This window comes from Rhinichthys klamathensis, unplaced genomic scaffold, assembly GCF_029890125.1.
Source record: "Rhinichthys klamathensis goyatoka isolate OS25496 unplaced genomic scaffold, OSU_Roscu_1.1 h1tg000105l_1, whole genome shotgun sequence".
NCBI classification, from domain to species: Eukaryota; Metazoa; Chordata; class Actinopteri; order Cypriniformes; family Leuciscidae; genus Rhinichthys; species Rhinichthys klamathensis.
The window spans coordinates 2,963,947-2,978,125 of NW_026606644.1; the positions used below are offsets into that span (position 1 = coordinate 2,963,947).

Consider the following 14,179-nt stretch of genomic DNA (forward strand, 5'->3'; position numbering starts at 1 on the left):
AAGTAATCAAATGGAAAATAAGTAGTATTTTAGTCCTGAATAAATTAAATACAGCTATTAATCCTGATTCCTTTAACTTAAAGCTATCTTTTGTTGTTTTGACAACAAAATTAATGACAGACACATATGGCTGCCGTCACTAAGAGCTAGTGCACGGATCCTGTGTTCATTATACTGGCATGCGTTTTATGCTTATTAAAAGACAAAAGCGACTATGTTTAGAGTATAGCCTGCTCACAAAGACCGAAATTGACAATTTTGCGTGTTAAAGCAATATAATCCGCGAAAAATAGTTACTGACCAGCTGTTTTTGAGGCGGATTTTCTATGAATGTGCGCATAGAAAATAATCTCTCAGAGAGCGCGCGAGCACTGATTAGTTTAAAATCGCTTGAATGTTTAAACTGGTAAGACTTAAAAAGACTTCAGTAGTTCAGTCACGATGCACTGCTGGCCCGATTGTGCAAGTGAATATTCCGTCATGTCCCGACCTTTACCTTACAGGCTATGGTCCCGACTCCAAAACGCGAGTGTGTATTATCGCCGCAGCGCTTGATGCATGCCTTGCACAACACATTATGAGAGAAGAGATAGAGGCACCGCTGAACACTCACGCTGTTTGTGAAATTGCGTCTGGAAGATAGTTGTTAAAAGAATGATTTGATTTTATTATCTGTGTGGATTACGATCGCGGGAATTTCCCGCATTATAAATGGGAGACCTGCGGGAATGATTAGAATTATGCGCAATACCCGCAATCCCGCGCCGAAATTCGAGCCCTGTATATATATATATATACACACGCACATGAATACTAATATATATATATATATATATATATATATATATGTGTGTTTGTGTGTGTGTGTGTGTGTGTGTGTGTATATATACGTATATATATATATATAGGCCTATATATATATATATATATATATATATATATGTGTATATATATATGTGTATATATATATATATATATATATATACATTTACATATACATATGAATACTGAATGTATATAGTTGTGCAGCTTAATATTTTTTGGGAAAATGGGATACTTTAATAAATAGGCTAGAACGTTTTTTAAAAAGCATTTATTTAAAATCTTGTTTTCTTTTTTTTTAGTTCAACAACTACAAGAAAGTATATTTTAAATCTGTTACATTTACAACTTTTACATTTCCAAAATTACCTGATTTTGTAAAGTGAGCAAGCCTATCTTGTTCTCTTTCTATGAAATTATCCATCCAACCTACAAGCATCCCCGTCAGTTTGTAATCAAAAAAAGCTCATCAAGGCAATAGAATCAAGGTGTTGGGTCGACCACATAGGCAAAAGCTGCTAATTAATCTGCTGTAATGATGAGGCAGCAGCAGCTCTGGCTAGAAGCCATGCTCCTCTATAACACACCGCAGTCCAGACACCCCCAATCTGGCAACCTGCTGTAATTAGGGCCCAGTCGCCTATTTCCCATCACCCTGCATGCCTAGAAATCAATACTTAATTACCTCCAAACCCTCCCTTTTCAGAAACACACACACACAAACTGGCCGGAATAGAAAACTGAACGTATACAGGAAGCTATAACACAAAAATACACACAGAAGAATAAAGCCGCCCCTCAACCATCCATTTGAACATTCAGGATCTCTTTGCCTTCGTTTTCTTTTTTTCTTTCACCCCTTTCATCCTTTCCTGCGCGGCTGTTTTCTGCCTAAACTGGAGATTACATTTATTGCAAGAGCACAGTGAAATATGGGTTTGTGATGATTCTGAATAGGCAAAGAGGTCATAACTCAGTCTTAATGAGAGAGCGAGAGAGAGAGAGAGAGAGAGAGAGAGAGAGAGAGAGAGAGAGAGAGAGAGAGAGAGAGAGAGAGAGAGAGAGAGAGAGAGAGAGAGAGAGAGAGAGAGAGAGAGAGAGAGAGAGAGAGAGAGAGAGCAAGAGGAGGCCCAATCAACTGCACTGCCTCTGCATTGCCTCTTCACACATCAGAGACATTACCCTGACAGCCACAGTAAAAATAACACCTGACAAACTGCTTTTTGATGAAATATTAATGATCTAATAACATTAGTCAGCCCTCCCGCTGACCCGAACCTTGATTTTCTGAGGTGAGCTGATTGCGTGTGGTGAGCAGTTTAAAATCAGTGAAGTTGAGGCGGAAAAGCCATGTTCAGTCACACGGTACTGGTGACATGATGCAGAAAACACTGAGTCATGTACAGCATGTTGAATTCCCCACGCTAATGATGTAAACTTAAAGTAGATCACGTCCAGTTTTGATTGGAAACATTTTTTTTGTTATTTTCTCTCATTAAAGTAGAGGCACTACACTGTAAATGATTTGTCAACAGTATCTTGCTGTAGCCTATAACCTAGCCTATTGTACAGTAAGTTACAGTAGATTTTGTTGCTTTCAAAATTACAGTAAAATAATGTATTTAATTTTACAGTATGCTTAACACTACTGTAGTTAGTGTTACGGTAATTTTACTGTTGAATGAAATACAGCAACTACTGGATAATTGTTGCCAGTAAGTTACTGTTAATTTGACAATACATTTTTTACAGTGTGTTTATTGCTAACATTTTGGGCTAAGGATTTGCATGAATCCTAAAGGCCCGTTCACACCAAAAACAATAAGATAACTATAAAGATAACTATATTAGCATCCATACCAGCGGACGATATTCTAAGCGCGTGCTTGTCTGTCACTTGAAATTCTCTAACTTGTTACAGCAGGATGGATTCTGATTCTCTGTCAATGTTTTTATCATTCATTAGAATAAAATCGCTCTGAAAGTGATTCCATCGATATAGTTTCTCTGTGCAGTTCTCGTTATAGCTCTGGTGTGCTGCTATTCTGTAATATTGATGATGAATGATTTTTAGAACTAAATCTTTATTCTTTTCTTTATAGTGGTCCTTGATATGAACAGGCCTTAAGAATTCAACTTTGATGCACAATGAAACCTCAAATCGTTCAGCTTTTTGAAGAGAATTGCACTCTGTAAGTCTGATTGCTCAGAAAGATACATTTTCACCTGGTGGACAATAAACCGAGTGGAAAATCCCATAGACTTAAACTGAAGGAGGGAATCAAGCTTGAAACCTTGTGTTACTACACATTTACATGTTGTTCAATGCAACTTTGCAATAAGGAATACTAAAGCTATAAATCACATAACACCCACCCAGAAAACCTTAGCAACCACATACCAACACCTAAGAATATTAAAATTATGATATAAATACAAATATTTATTCAAATAAAAGAGAAAAAGGTTGTAAATGCTACGAGTGAAATTTAGCCATTACAACATAAAAATGTACAGTATAAAAAATGAGATTCGGTACTTAGATTACATTTGACAGTGTTATTAAATAGTTGTTTTTAAAGATTAACTTTGCATTGGATGATGGTAAACTTAATGTAAAAAATAATGAGAATGCACAATTAAATATCCAATATTGACAGACACTAATAAATTAAAATGTCTAATACCTGCTGATAATTATGATATAGTACTGGTATTGTACATCCCTATAACAGTCGGTTTCCGGAAATAAAAACATTTTATCAATAGGGAAATTAATTTTGAATTAATTTTGATAACTTATAAACCTTTAAAAACAAACTTGCTGTGAGTTACGAGGTTGTTAATTGATGGTATTTGCTCCTGCTGAAGATGTCAGCCCTCATTATTTCAGATTATTTATAAAATACCAGTAATCGTGTTTAACAGAGGAATTCCTGGCGAAAAACTACCCATGATGCTGTACAGAAAATTACACCAATCAGAGTTGAAAAAAGCAACACGGCAAAAGATCTTGTAAGCTCCGCCCACTCACATGAAGCACTGCGAACAGCGTATTCTAGATGATCTCTCTACCTCAAAATACTTAATATTTGTATATATATATATATATATGCATATTTTGCAATAAACTTCAAATATATTGTTGTTATTAAATAATCAACATTTGTAAATGATAGTTTTATGATTCTCCATCATTTTTAATTAGATTATGCTGTTCACACTGCTTCGTTGGATTGTAGTTCTTTCCCTCACTAAAGCTGTTAAGTATACAGTCTTGTACCTTTGTATTTTCGTCTGATTTTCAAATAATTTTTGCTTCAAATCAAAGTTTGCAATGTTTGCAAGATTTTTTTTTTAAATCCCTATGGGGAAAATGAATGGAAAAAATACTTCGGGAAGGAACCAGCGCCGCTGAAAAAGGGGGCAGGTGCTAATGCACTATTGGCAACCACATACCAAAACCCTGGCAACCAAACACAACACCCTAGCAACCAGACACCCAAGCCCTGACACTATAGCATCATGCTGTCACGTAAATGCCAATTGATTTTCTTCAGAAAAAAAGTTCTCTTGTTTTTTTGCTTTTCATAGAATCGTATATAAAGAGGACAGAAAATGACGTTGCAAGCTGGACTTGAACTTGCACTGTCTGTGTGAGCGCTAAATATGTGTATAAAAATAAACTGACTTGAGACCATGATGACTTGGAAGACTGTCAACAAACTCAAAATGCGGCACCAAGTTACTGGTAATATTCTGGAACAAAAGCTTGTTTTTGCTTCACTCTTTCAATAACAACCATAAAAAGAATATATTAACAGCTCAATGGCTGAAAAAGTTTCTGGGAGAGCGACTGAGAACTCTAAAATCAACCCAGCAGCCCCTTCATCTCTCTCCGCCCCAGTGTTCCTGTGCCTCATGGACTAATCCAGGGGCTCGAGAGGTGAAATTAAACCATTATGGCAGAGCACTGGAAGCAGCTTTCATTAAGAGAGTAATAAATGAGCTGCTTTGTTTCTCAGGCTCCTTAAACTCAAGCCGTCTTTCATAGATCCAGATCTTTACAGCCTCTCCGTCTGCAACCCAAACACAGACATGGACTCGGGTTTCACCTCTGTTTGGAGAGGCGGAAAGTGGGGGGGAGCAAATGAAAAGACGACGGGGAAAAAAAAAGACCAACAAACTGAACAACTGCATCCATTTAACCGAGTATACAGCGGGAGAGGGAGAGTGAACAGAACCAATTATTGGCTGCGCTCTGGGCAGGAAGCAGAACTCTTGCTGCCTGTGCCGCCTCAAGTTTTAATTAAAACGCCTCTTTCCTTTCAAAAAAATGACAGTGCAGGGAAAGAAAGGAGACAATGAGAAAAAACAGTCCCAGTCAAAACAGACCCCACGACGACAACAGGCGGTGGTGAGGTGAGGTGCTGGGGGAAGTTTGGGACTTTAAAGTAATAAAGTAATAGTTTACCTGAAAATTACAATTCTGTCATCATTTACTCTCCCTCATGGTGTTCCAAACCTTGATGCAGGGCACATAATGATGGCTTCTCACATTCTACCATTCTTTGTCGTTATGCTAGAGTAAATATGCCACCAAGCTATCTACAGTACATTTACTCATTTTGCAGATGCTTCTGTCCAAAGCAACACGAAGGCAACAATGATTTATATAGAGAAAGTGTCATCTGAAGCAAACACCAGCTGATCTGTGATAGTCTTGAAGCATCAGTTAGAATAGGTTGAAAAGGTTTGCAGTCAGTAAGGCAGGGCTTGAGATTAACTGTTTTGCTCACCAGCCTCTGTGGCTGCATCAAGTTACTAGCCACTCAGCATTTTCACTGGCCACAATTTTGACATCATTACCAAAGGGAAAAATTGCCATATAGATATTTTTTATATTATCTCATAATTTGGCAGCCGGTATATTAGGCTGCTGTCACTTTAAGACCTGACGCACGGACCCATTACACTGTTTTATATAGCCAATATTTCTTGTCTTTATCTCCAGTTCTTTTAAACTTTCTATTCATCAATGAGTGAATTTCAACAAAGAGATGTTTCTTGAGCAGCAATTCAGCATATTAGAATGATTTCAGAAGGATTATGTCCTAGGGGTGTAACGGTACACAAAAATCACGGTTCGGTACGTACCTCGGTTTTAAAGTCACGGTTCGGTACGTTTTCGATACAGCAAAAAGAAAGAAATGCCAGAGAAATTTCCTATTTGTTAAAAGAAAATATATTTTTAAATAACTGTGAGTTTACCTTTGCTATTGAAAATATTACATTTTAAAAATATATTAAAAAAGAAAACTGAAGATTCCTCAAAAAGTCTCCTTTGCGTTTCACAGAAGAGGCCACAAGAGTGGGGGAAGAGTTTACATTTTTTGGGTGAACTATCCCTTTAAGTAGGCCTGAAGCTTGGCCTTAACAACCTTTGGAAACATACCACAATAATCAATTCACCCTGCCACAATCTCTCCTCCGGACACACTGGGGAGGATCCCATATCTGCTGACGGGGCCACTTACCCAATGCGCCATTTGACCAGTCTCACACAGAGAAAGAGGAAGGGGGAAAAAATGTTGTTCTAGCTCTTTCTGCTGATTGCACTTACATATATTCGCTCTGCCCCCAACCAGGTGACTTTTAAATCATCCGATAAAATGTTTTTTGGAAGGTGGGGGTAGTATTGTGTGACACGGAGTCATAAATCCAAATAGACAGCGCAGCACTTTCAGAGGGGACTGATTTTTATGGCTATTTTTAAGTCTAAACTCATGGTTCAGTGCGATAGAGTTGCACTGCTTTCCAGCTGTTTATTATAGGTCTTTAGCCCAACTTCTAAATGGATAACCTGATAATTGAGACAAGATAATTATCTCCTAAGAACACAAATTATTGCATTAGATAACATTATCAATATTTTCTCATAACCAACTTAATTCTTTTTAGACATTTTTGCAGTTACCTTTAATCAGTTGGTCCGAATGTGATTTTTGGGGACATTCGCCATTCATCTCAGTTCTAAATGTGTACAAACACATGGCCGTTTGGTTTAACGAGGCCATTTCAGACCTCATTTGCCAATCTAGTGATGCTGAAAAAGCCACAGAGCGTGAAGTGAGACAGAAAAATCAGAAACCCATAAAAGACATGAAACCAGCAGGGCTTTGAGGTCTGCCTGTCCCACCGTGATGCCACACACCAACACACCAACACACACCCCATCCACCATCTGGCAGCCGTGTCTGGAGAGTACAGAGAGAGATCTCGAAGGACCGAAGATGGTCTCGGTGAGCTGCATCACCCAGATGCCCTGAAGCAATTTATCAGGGTCCAAAACTGCAGCAGGAAGAGTGTGTGAGCACAGATACATAGATCGAAACACCTGGATACTTCAATCTGATTTATGACAACCCAAACTTCCCTGTTAGCTGGTCACCAGTATATGCTGTGTTTTGGATGCTGGTGTCACATCTTAACCAACAAAACTTATATGATTAACTAGCTTCATAGTAATGCTGAAACAGAAGCTAAACTGGCACTATACTAGAGCTGTCACGATATCATGGCCTAAAGAACTCAAAACAATAATGATATTATCACAATATCTAAAGTTTAAAAAAAGAATGACTGCTATTCATATTTAACTTTATTTGTGTTTTCATTCCAAAAAATAAATATATAAATCTCACTCAAAAGTTGCATTTTATGATTAATGTCAAGGTGCAAAACCGTCAATATGCTGAAGAGTCAACCAGGTATACTGGCCCTTTATTATTTAAGATATTATCGTATGTGGTGTATTAACAAAGTATCAATATCTCACATCTATCAGTTATCATCGATACCAGTATTTTGCGACACCCCTACACCAAACCAGCATTTACCAGTACCAAACCATCACTAGCTTGCAAAAATCAACCTGGGAACAATATTATTCATCATGCTTAACATCAAGCCAGCATCAACCAGCCTGGGGTGCGTTTCCCAAAGCCAACTATGGTCGCAAGTTCCGTCGTTACCAATAGAGTTCAATGGAAATTGCGATCATAGTTGGATAACGATGCTTTCGGGAAACGCACTCCTGGACAGCACTAACCAGCATAATCCAACCTGGACCGACACTAATGCTCAGCTTAACTAGCAATAAACAGTAAACCAGCCTGAATCTACATGAATGTTCAGCTAAAATCTTACGCAAAACTTAAATAACCTACACAGGACCATCACTATCTAATCGAACACCACCAAAACAGCACAAAACTGCCTAGAACAGCACTGACCAGCATAATCCAACCTAGCACAACATGAATTCTCGAGATAAACCAGCCTAGATTAGCACTACAATCAAATCTGGACCACAATAAACCAACCTAAACCAACATGAATCTGGCCGTTCCAGCAGCGTATGCAAACCAAGCAGTGTGCTTCAATCCACCCAAATCTATAAGGAAGGATATTTCTTGGATATTCACCTTATAGTGAACTCAACTGCTGGAGCTGTCAGCATCAGAAGAGTAGCTCAATTTGAAAGTCAAATGACAGTCAAAACACACACGTAATGAAAAGCAAACAGCTGTATTTCATTTAAAAATCATCAGGTCAGCATATCCATAAAGCCATGGCGGCCCATTGACCCTCACGTTAATATTTAATAGAGATTTAAATCTGTGCCTTCAGTCTTTTTGAGAAGAATTTCGACAAAGGGGGAAAAAAACTCTTATCTCTTTCCATCACCTTTCTGAGCAAGCATTCATTTAGAGAGAGTTGAGCGATCTCATTTGCAGGTGCATTAGTGCTTTTCGCTCGCTGCTCTCGGAGCCTCAGCCGCTGCTGACAGCGATATGGAAGATAGAGGAAACATGTAAACGTCCTTTAACCCCTCGGTGCACAAAGATGACTCAGTCTTTTAATGATGAAGAGGTTCATAATCAACCGTACAAGAACAACTTCTCTCCCCCTTAGCGTCTGTGTGTGCGCTGTGCGTAGTATTGCTGCTTTTGCTTTAACCATATGGCTGTCTAAAATACTTGATTCTGATTGGTCAATGGCAGCATTCTGAAAGAAGATCACATGTATTTGCATAATGACTACTAAACTGAATTGTAATTTTGAAGCAAATCAATATTAATCAATATTTCACACAAATGAATGTGTTACTTTAGAAAGTAGCAGAGTAATAACTGAGATATTATTACAGTCAGCTGGTCACCAATGTAAAATAAAAGATGGATAGATGGAAGAAAAATAACATGGCCATCCTAAATCTCAGCCAGCATGCCACAGCAAGAGGGGGATAAGATGAATTTGCATGCCATGGACAAGTAGAAAAAAAAGAAAAGGGAAATAGGAAAAGTGTGGTCAGCATCTGTAGCTCATTATTCACATCAGCTGCAGTAATTTCCAACACACAGATCTGTCCACCCTTAAATAAATTATGGCCACATTGTGTGCATTTAGTCGACTGCATGATAGAGATTGATTGGAGACAAAGCATGAATAAATCTTCACACAGACAAAAAACACACACATAAATGTCTGCATGTATTGTAACTAGGGTTGTCAGTAGATTTAGCCAAATTATTAAAATGCAATTAATCAAAAACTATCAGTCAAATCATTTTGATAATAATAGTTTAGATATAATAATATAAATCTGTAATAATAATATAATTTTAATATATAATATTATATTGATGTAACTTTTACACTATAATATAAAATTATAATTAAAAAAATATATAATAAGGCCTGGTTTCACAAACAAAGCTTAGATTAAGCCAGGAGGAGTAGTTCAATTAGGACATTTAAGTAGCTTTTATAAACGTGCCTTAGAAAAAAAAAACATTACTGGTGAGCATCTTGAGACAAAACAACGGCACTGACATTCTAAAATATGCCAGTGCAAGTTGCATTCAGTTAAAAAAGCTCAAACATTTTAGTCTGGGACTAGGCTTAAACCTTATCTGTGAAACTGGTGGGAAATTATATACATTAATTTACGTATATATCATTTAAATAAATATAATCGCAACGGAATAATCTTTTACTGAGTGACCGGTGATTTGAGGTCAGGCGTAGTACCATCTCATGGCAGTACCATCTCCCTGCAATGTGTGTGGATAAAGTTCACTGGGTTCCTTTGTCTCTGACAGAACAAGGGTCAGGCGTTGGCTCAGTCTGAGGTGAAGTCATTTGATAAAAGAACTCTCTCTCTCACTGCAGTAACGGAGGACAGAGCGTGTGACTTCAGATCAGGCTTGTTTATTTGGGCCAGTGACGTGGGAACAAGGACTTCAGCGATGCACTTACTGACATGACCACACTCTTTAAAAGGTGATGGCTTGAGCGACGGTTTGGATGTCTGAGAATGTGTGTGTGTGTGTGTGTGTGTGTGGAGTCTGTAGAGTGCTTTCTATAACCAAGGCTATTTGATGTTTCCACTGAGAGAAAAATGTCAAAATGACAGCCCAATCGAACCTGCACTTAAAATCCTGACTGAGCACTTAAGTCCTCCTAAACGCACATGAACGGCAAACAGATAGAAGAAAGCACACTTGAGTAAAGATGATCATGGCATTCTTCAAAATAAAGCTGATTTTTATAACCTGCATCAAAATAAAGCTGATTTTTATAACCTGCATCAATCTCTAATCAACTCGACTGAAAATGTAAACGCCGTTGATGATCCACACATCATCTTCTATAAAGTCATCATGAATCACACCCCAATTTACTATTGTAAATTATGTGACGCATTTATTAGCAAAACAGGATATAAATATAAAATAAATAAATAATGTAAACCAGGTTATATTAGGAACTGATTGGATTGCACAAACGTGAGCGTTTCGTCTCAACACTGTGCCGTATGTTTTTGGAGGTGACGGATAAAAACGAGTAATTTGTGATTTCAAATGAAATGGTTTCATTTTTCACATTCTGATAAAAGATTAAGAAGCAAATAATGTGCACAGATGAATCATGAACAATAAGACCTGAAACAAGAAAATCATGGGGTCAGTTTTGATTTAATTTGGACTTTAAATGAAGACCAGAAGTTACAAAACCTGTGTATTAATGTACTTGGCTAACAGAATATTATTAAATAACAATATAATTATGGCCATCACCTTCTAACATTACCTGATTTACACATTAGTAGTGTTTCAAAATTGCAAGGGCATGTCCGCATATAATTCATCAGATAGCGTTATTACTATTAGGCCCTGCTGGTGAACTGCGCTCACTGACGCATGGAAACATGTCAAAACGGAGTCACTCCACTTTCCACAAACCCAGATGGTCCCCCAGACCTTCATCTTCCACTCTCTCACACATACACACACACAATTTGCTATTTGTCTCCCTCCCCCATCTCTTTCATTCGCTCTCTCCGCTCCCTCATCCGACACGCACATGGCTTTGACACATTGTTTGTGGTCATCGGGTTGGTTTGGCAATTAGTAGCCATAATCTGATCTGACTGATATAGGCTCAAGGAGAGTATAATACACACAAATCTACCACAGCAAACACACTTTAAACCACAAAGGCCAATTGCCTTTCAATTAGCCACTATAAGAAGGGATCACTAACCCCGTTCCCTCCATCTGTCGCCTTCTAACACACTTCAACCTGAACGTGGGGGTGGGGGGGGACTCTCCAAAATGAATTTCAACAACACTTTTGTCTGTTCTGAATGTCTGAAAACTAAATCAGACACATTAGAGCTTGCGCAGACATCATTTAGTGCTGATTGTCTGTGCAAAATCAGAGAGCGTTTTGGCTTGTGATGCAAAAAAAAAAAGCATGCACGCTTAGGCAAAGCGAGTTACCGAGCAGCAGAGGGTTGAAAATAAAACCGTGTCTGAATTGTGTACTGCACACAGACTTGAGCAATACCTGTACGAGTGTTTTCAGACAGAAGGACAGGCAAACAGGTTGTGTGATGGATGGAATTGGAGAGGCAGTGGAGATGGAAACAAATAGAGAATCCCTTCATGTTGGCTGTGTGTTCATTACTGATCTGGAGACCAATCTCACGACACACACACACACACAGCATGCCGAATGAACGTCTGATTTCTGGCGCGGCTGCAACAACCAGTCAACCACCATCTGTCAAATGCCAGACAAGGAGGGAGATTTTTTTTTCCTCCCTTTCTCATTTTTGCGGTGTTTCTGCTTGATTTTTTAGAATAAATCATTGACGTGACCTGAATACAACACAATACTGGTCTTCATCTGTGGTTTGTATTCACAGAATTTAAATGTTCCTGAACAGGACACAGATTATTACTCATCCAATATGGGTTTGTCAATTAAATAGTTCACCTGAAGAAGAAAATGATCTATGTCGTTATTTATTTACCCTCATGCCATTCCAAACCTGTCTAGCTCTCTTTCTTCAGTCAGTGGAACACAAAAGGAGATGTGAGGCAGAATGACAGTCACCATCCACTTTGTGTGGAAGAAAGACAGAGACTGTCAGTCTCTAACATTCTTCTTAACATCTCCTTTTGTGCTCCATAGAAGAAAGCAAGTCATACAGATTTTTGAGGATGTAAATAGAGTAAATGACAGAATAATCTGGGTGAACCATCCTGAATGTGTGGTTATATTCTTTTCTCTTCCTTTTTCAATGTATCTAAGATTAAAATGCATCATAAAAAGTCAATTGATTAATTTTTAAAGGCCAAAATCACACCAAACCAAATGATACCACCAGTTTCCAAAAAAAATCTCTTTTTTTTTTACCTGTAAGAAAACATTTAAATAGCCAAGAAAAATAACATGTCTAAGCCTTACAGATCATACTGCACATATTGCATCTTCAGTACACATCTTAAGGTTTACCAAACATCCTTTACGTTTACCCACACACTAGTATGTGGCTGGTAGACCATTTTGAACCAGCAAAAAACCGGCTACCACTAGTCATACCAGCTTAAGGTAAGCAAGCTCGTTTCCCTTGGTCATAACTGGACATTAGCAAGTCCAAGATGGTCATTAACTGTTTTTTAACTGGCCCAAAGCAGGTTAAGGAATAATGTTTTCTGGTTGTTCATTCATTGACCTGCTATAAAACAGCCATTATGTTCTTTACCACCGTTACCATGTTAAAATCCAGCAGGGTTTAAGTAATCCAACCAGTTTCATTCATTCCTCAACATTCAGGCTCAGCACCACGAGCATCCCGCGTCTGTGGAACCGCCACAGAAACTCCTCAACTCCGTTGGAAGCCATAAAAAAAATCTTTTTCCATACTCAACTTAGTCCTCACGAATAAAGTCCAGCGCAATTTCCCGCTACGAGACATTTACCTGTCAAACCTGGAGCGCGTCAAAAAAGAGACAAACATCCACATATTTACCTTCCATCGCGAAAACGGCCGTTACAGCACACAAAGTCGTTATTAATCCCACAGTCATGGTAAAAGGCATTGGCCGCTGCCGCGGTGTCCACTTGATTTGGGAAAACCGGACGGCGTGAAGTGCGCGTAAAATCCGTCACTTGTCACGAAGGGTGATATTCCAGCGAGCGAGCGGCGTGGAGTCACATCGCAGGCAGTAGTAAAAGAGTGAGTGAGTGGATGCTGCCACGGACGCTGAGCGCCGAGACGAGAGCTTGGGAGACAACGGACCCCCCCGAAAACCCCTTTAAAACGGATGGACCAATCAGACACTGCAAACCGAAAACCACCAACCAATCACAGACCTTCTCTCCTTTCAGCACGCATTGTTATTCAAAACAAAAACTTTTCAGTGATTCTCTATAAGGTGAGATACGTCTTCGGTTGGAAGGGAAATAGCGAACTCAGGTGGCCACAAGAGGAACTTCACAGTTTAGATTCAAAGGTGTAAATCACTTCTCTCAAGTGCTTTGTTTTATTTTGTTGTCCTTTGGTGCCACCTAAATCGCAAGATTAAATTAGATGCTTCTCTAAATCAGTCTTTAAATAGCTATCATACAACACAATGTTGCTTTTTGACTTAAAAAATCGTTTGCATGAAACCGAGTAGCCTGGTAGGTGACTAACATAAAAACGTATTTTAAGGCAATATATAAAAGCAATAGTATAAAAACATTGCATGTTATGTATAATGATAATAAAGTTACATTTAAAAAATAACTTACTGTACAAATAAATCTAGTTTTCTAGAAAGTTTTACAAATCCACACAACTGGATGTTGCTACTGTTGTAATGGAAATTATAATCAAATTAAAAATGATCAGTATTCTTTTTACTGATCATAATTGGCTTCATTTAGAGCAAGAATAAAGCATGTGTCCCTGGAACATAATTCAGGTCTAAACAGGTGAAAAGTATTTGTCTAAAGA

At 38.3% G+C, this 14,179-nt stretch overlaps 1 protein-coding gene across 1 annotated transcript in view; it reads right to left on the minus strand.

The window, feature by feature from the left end:
* Positions 1-13,464, minus strand: part of LOC130087267 (ephrin type-B receptor 1-B) — a 280,806-nt gene extending 267,342 nt beyond the window's left edge. The window contains exon 1 of the mRNA XM_056253524.1: positions 13,211-13,464. Within this exon, the coding sequence (XP_056109499.1) occupies positions 13,211-13,280 (70 nt within the window). The 5' untranslated portion in view covers positions 13,281-13,464. The remainder of the gene's footprint in view (positions 1-13,210) is intronic.
* Between the last annotated feature and the right edge of the window lie 715 nt (positions 13,465-14,179).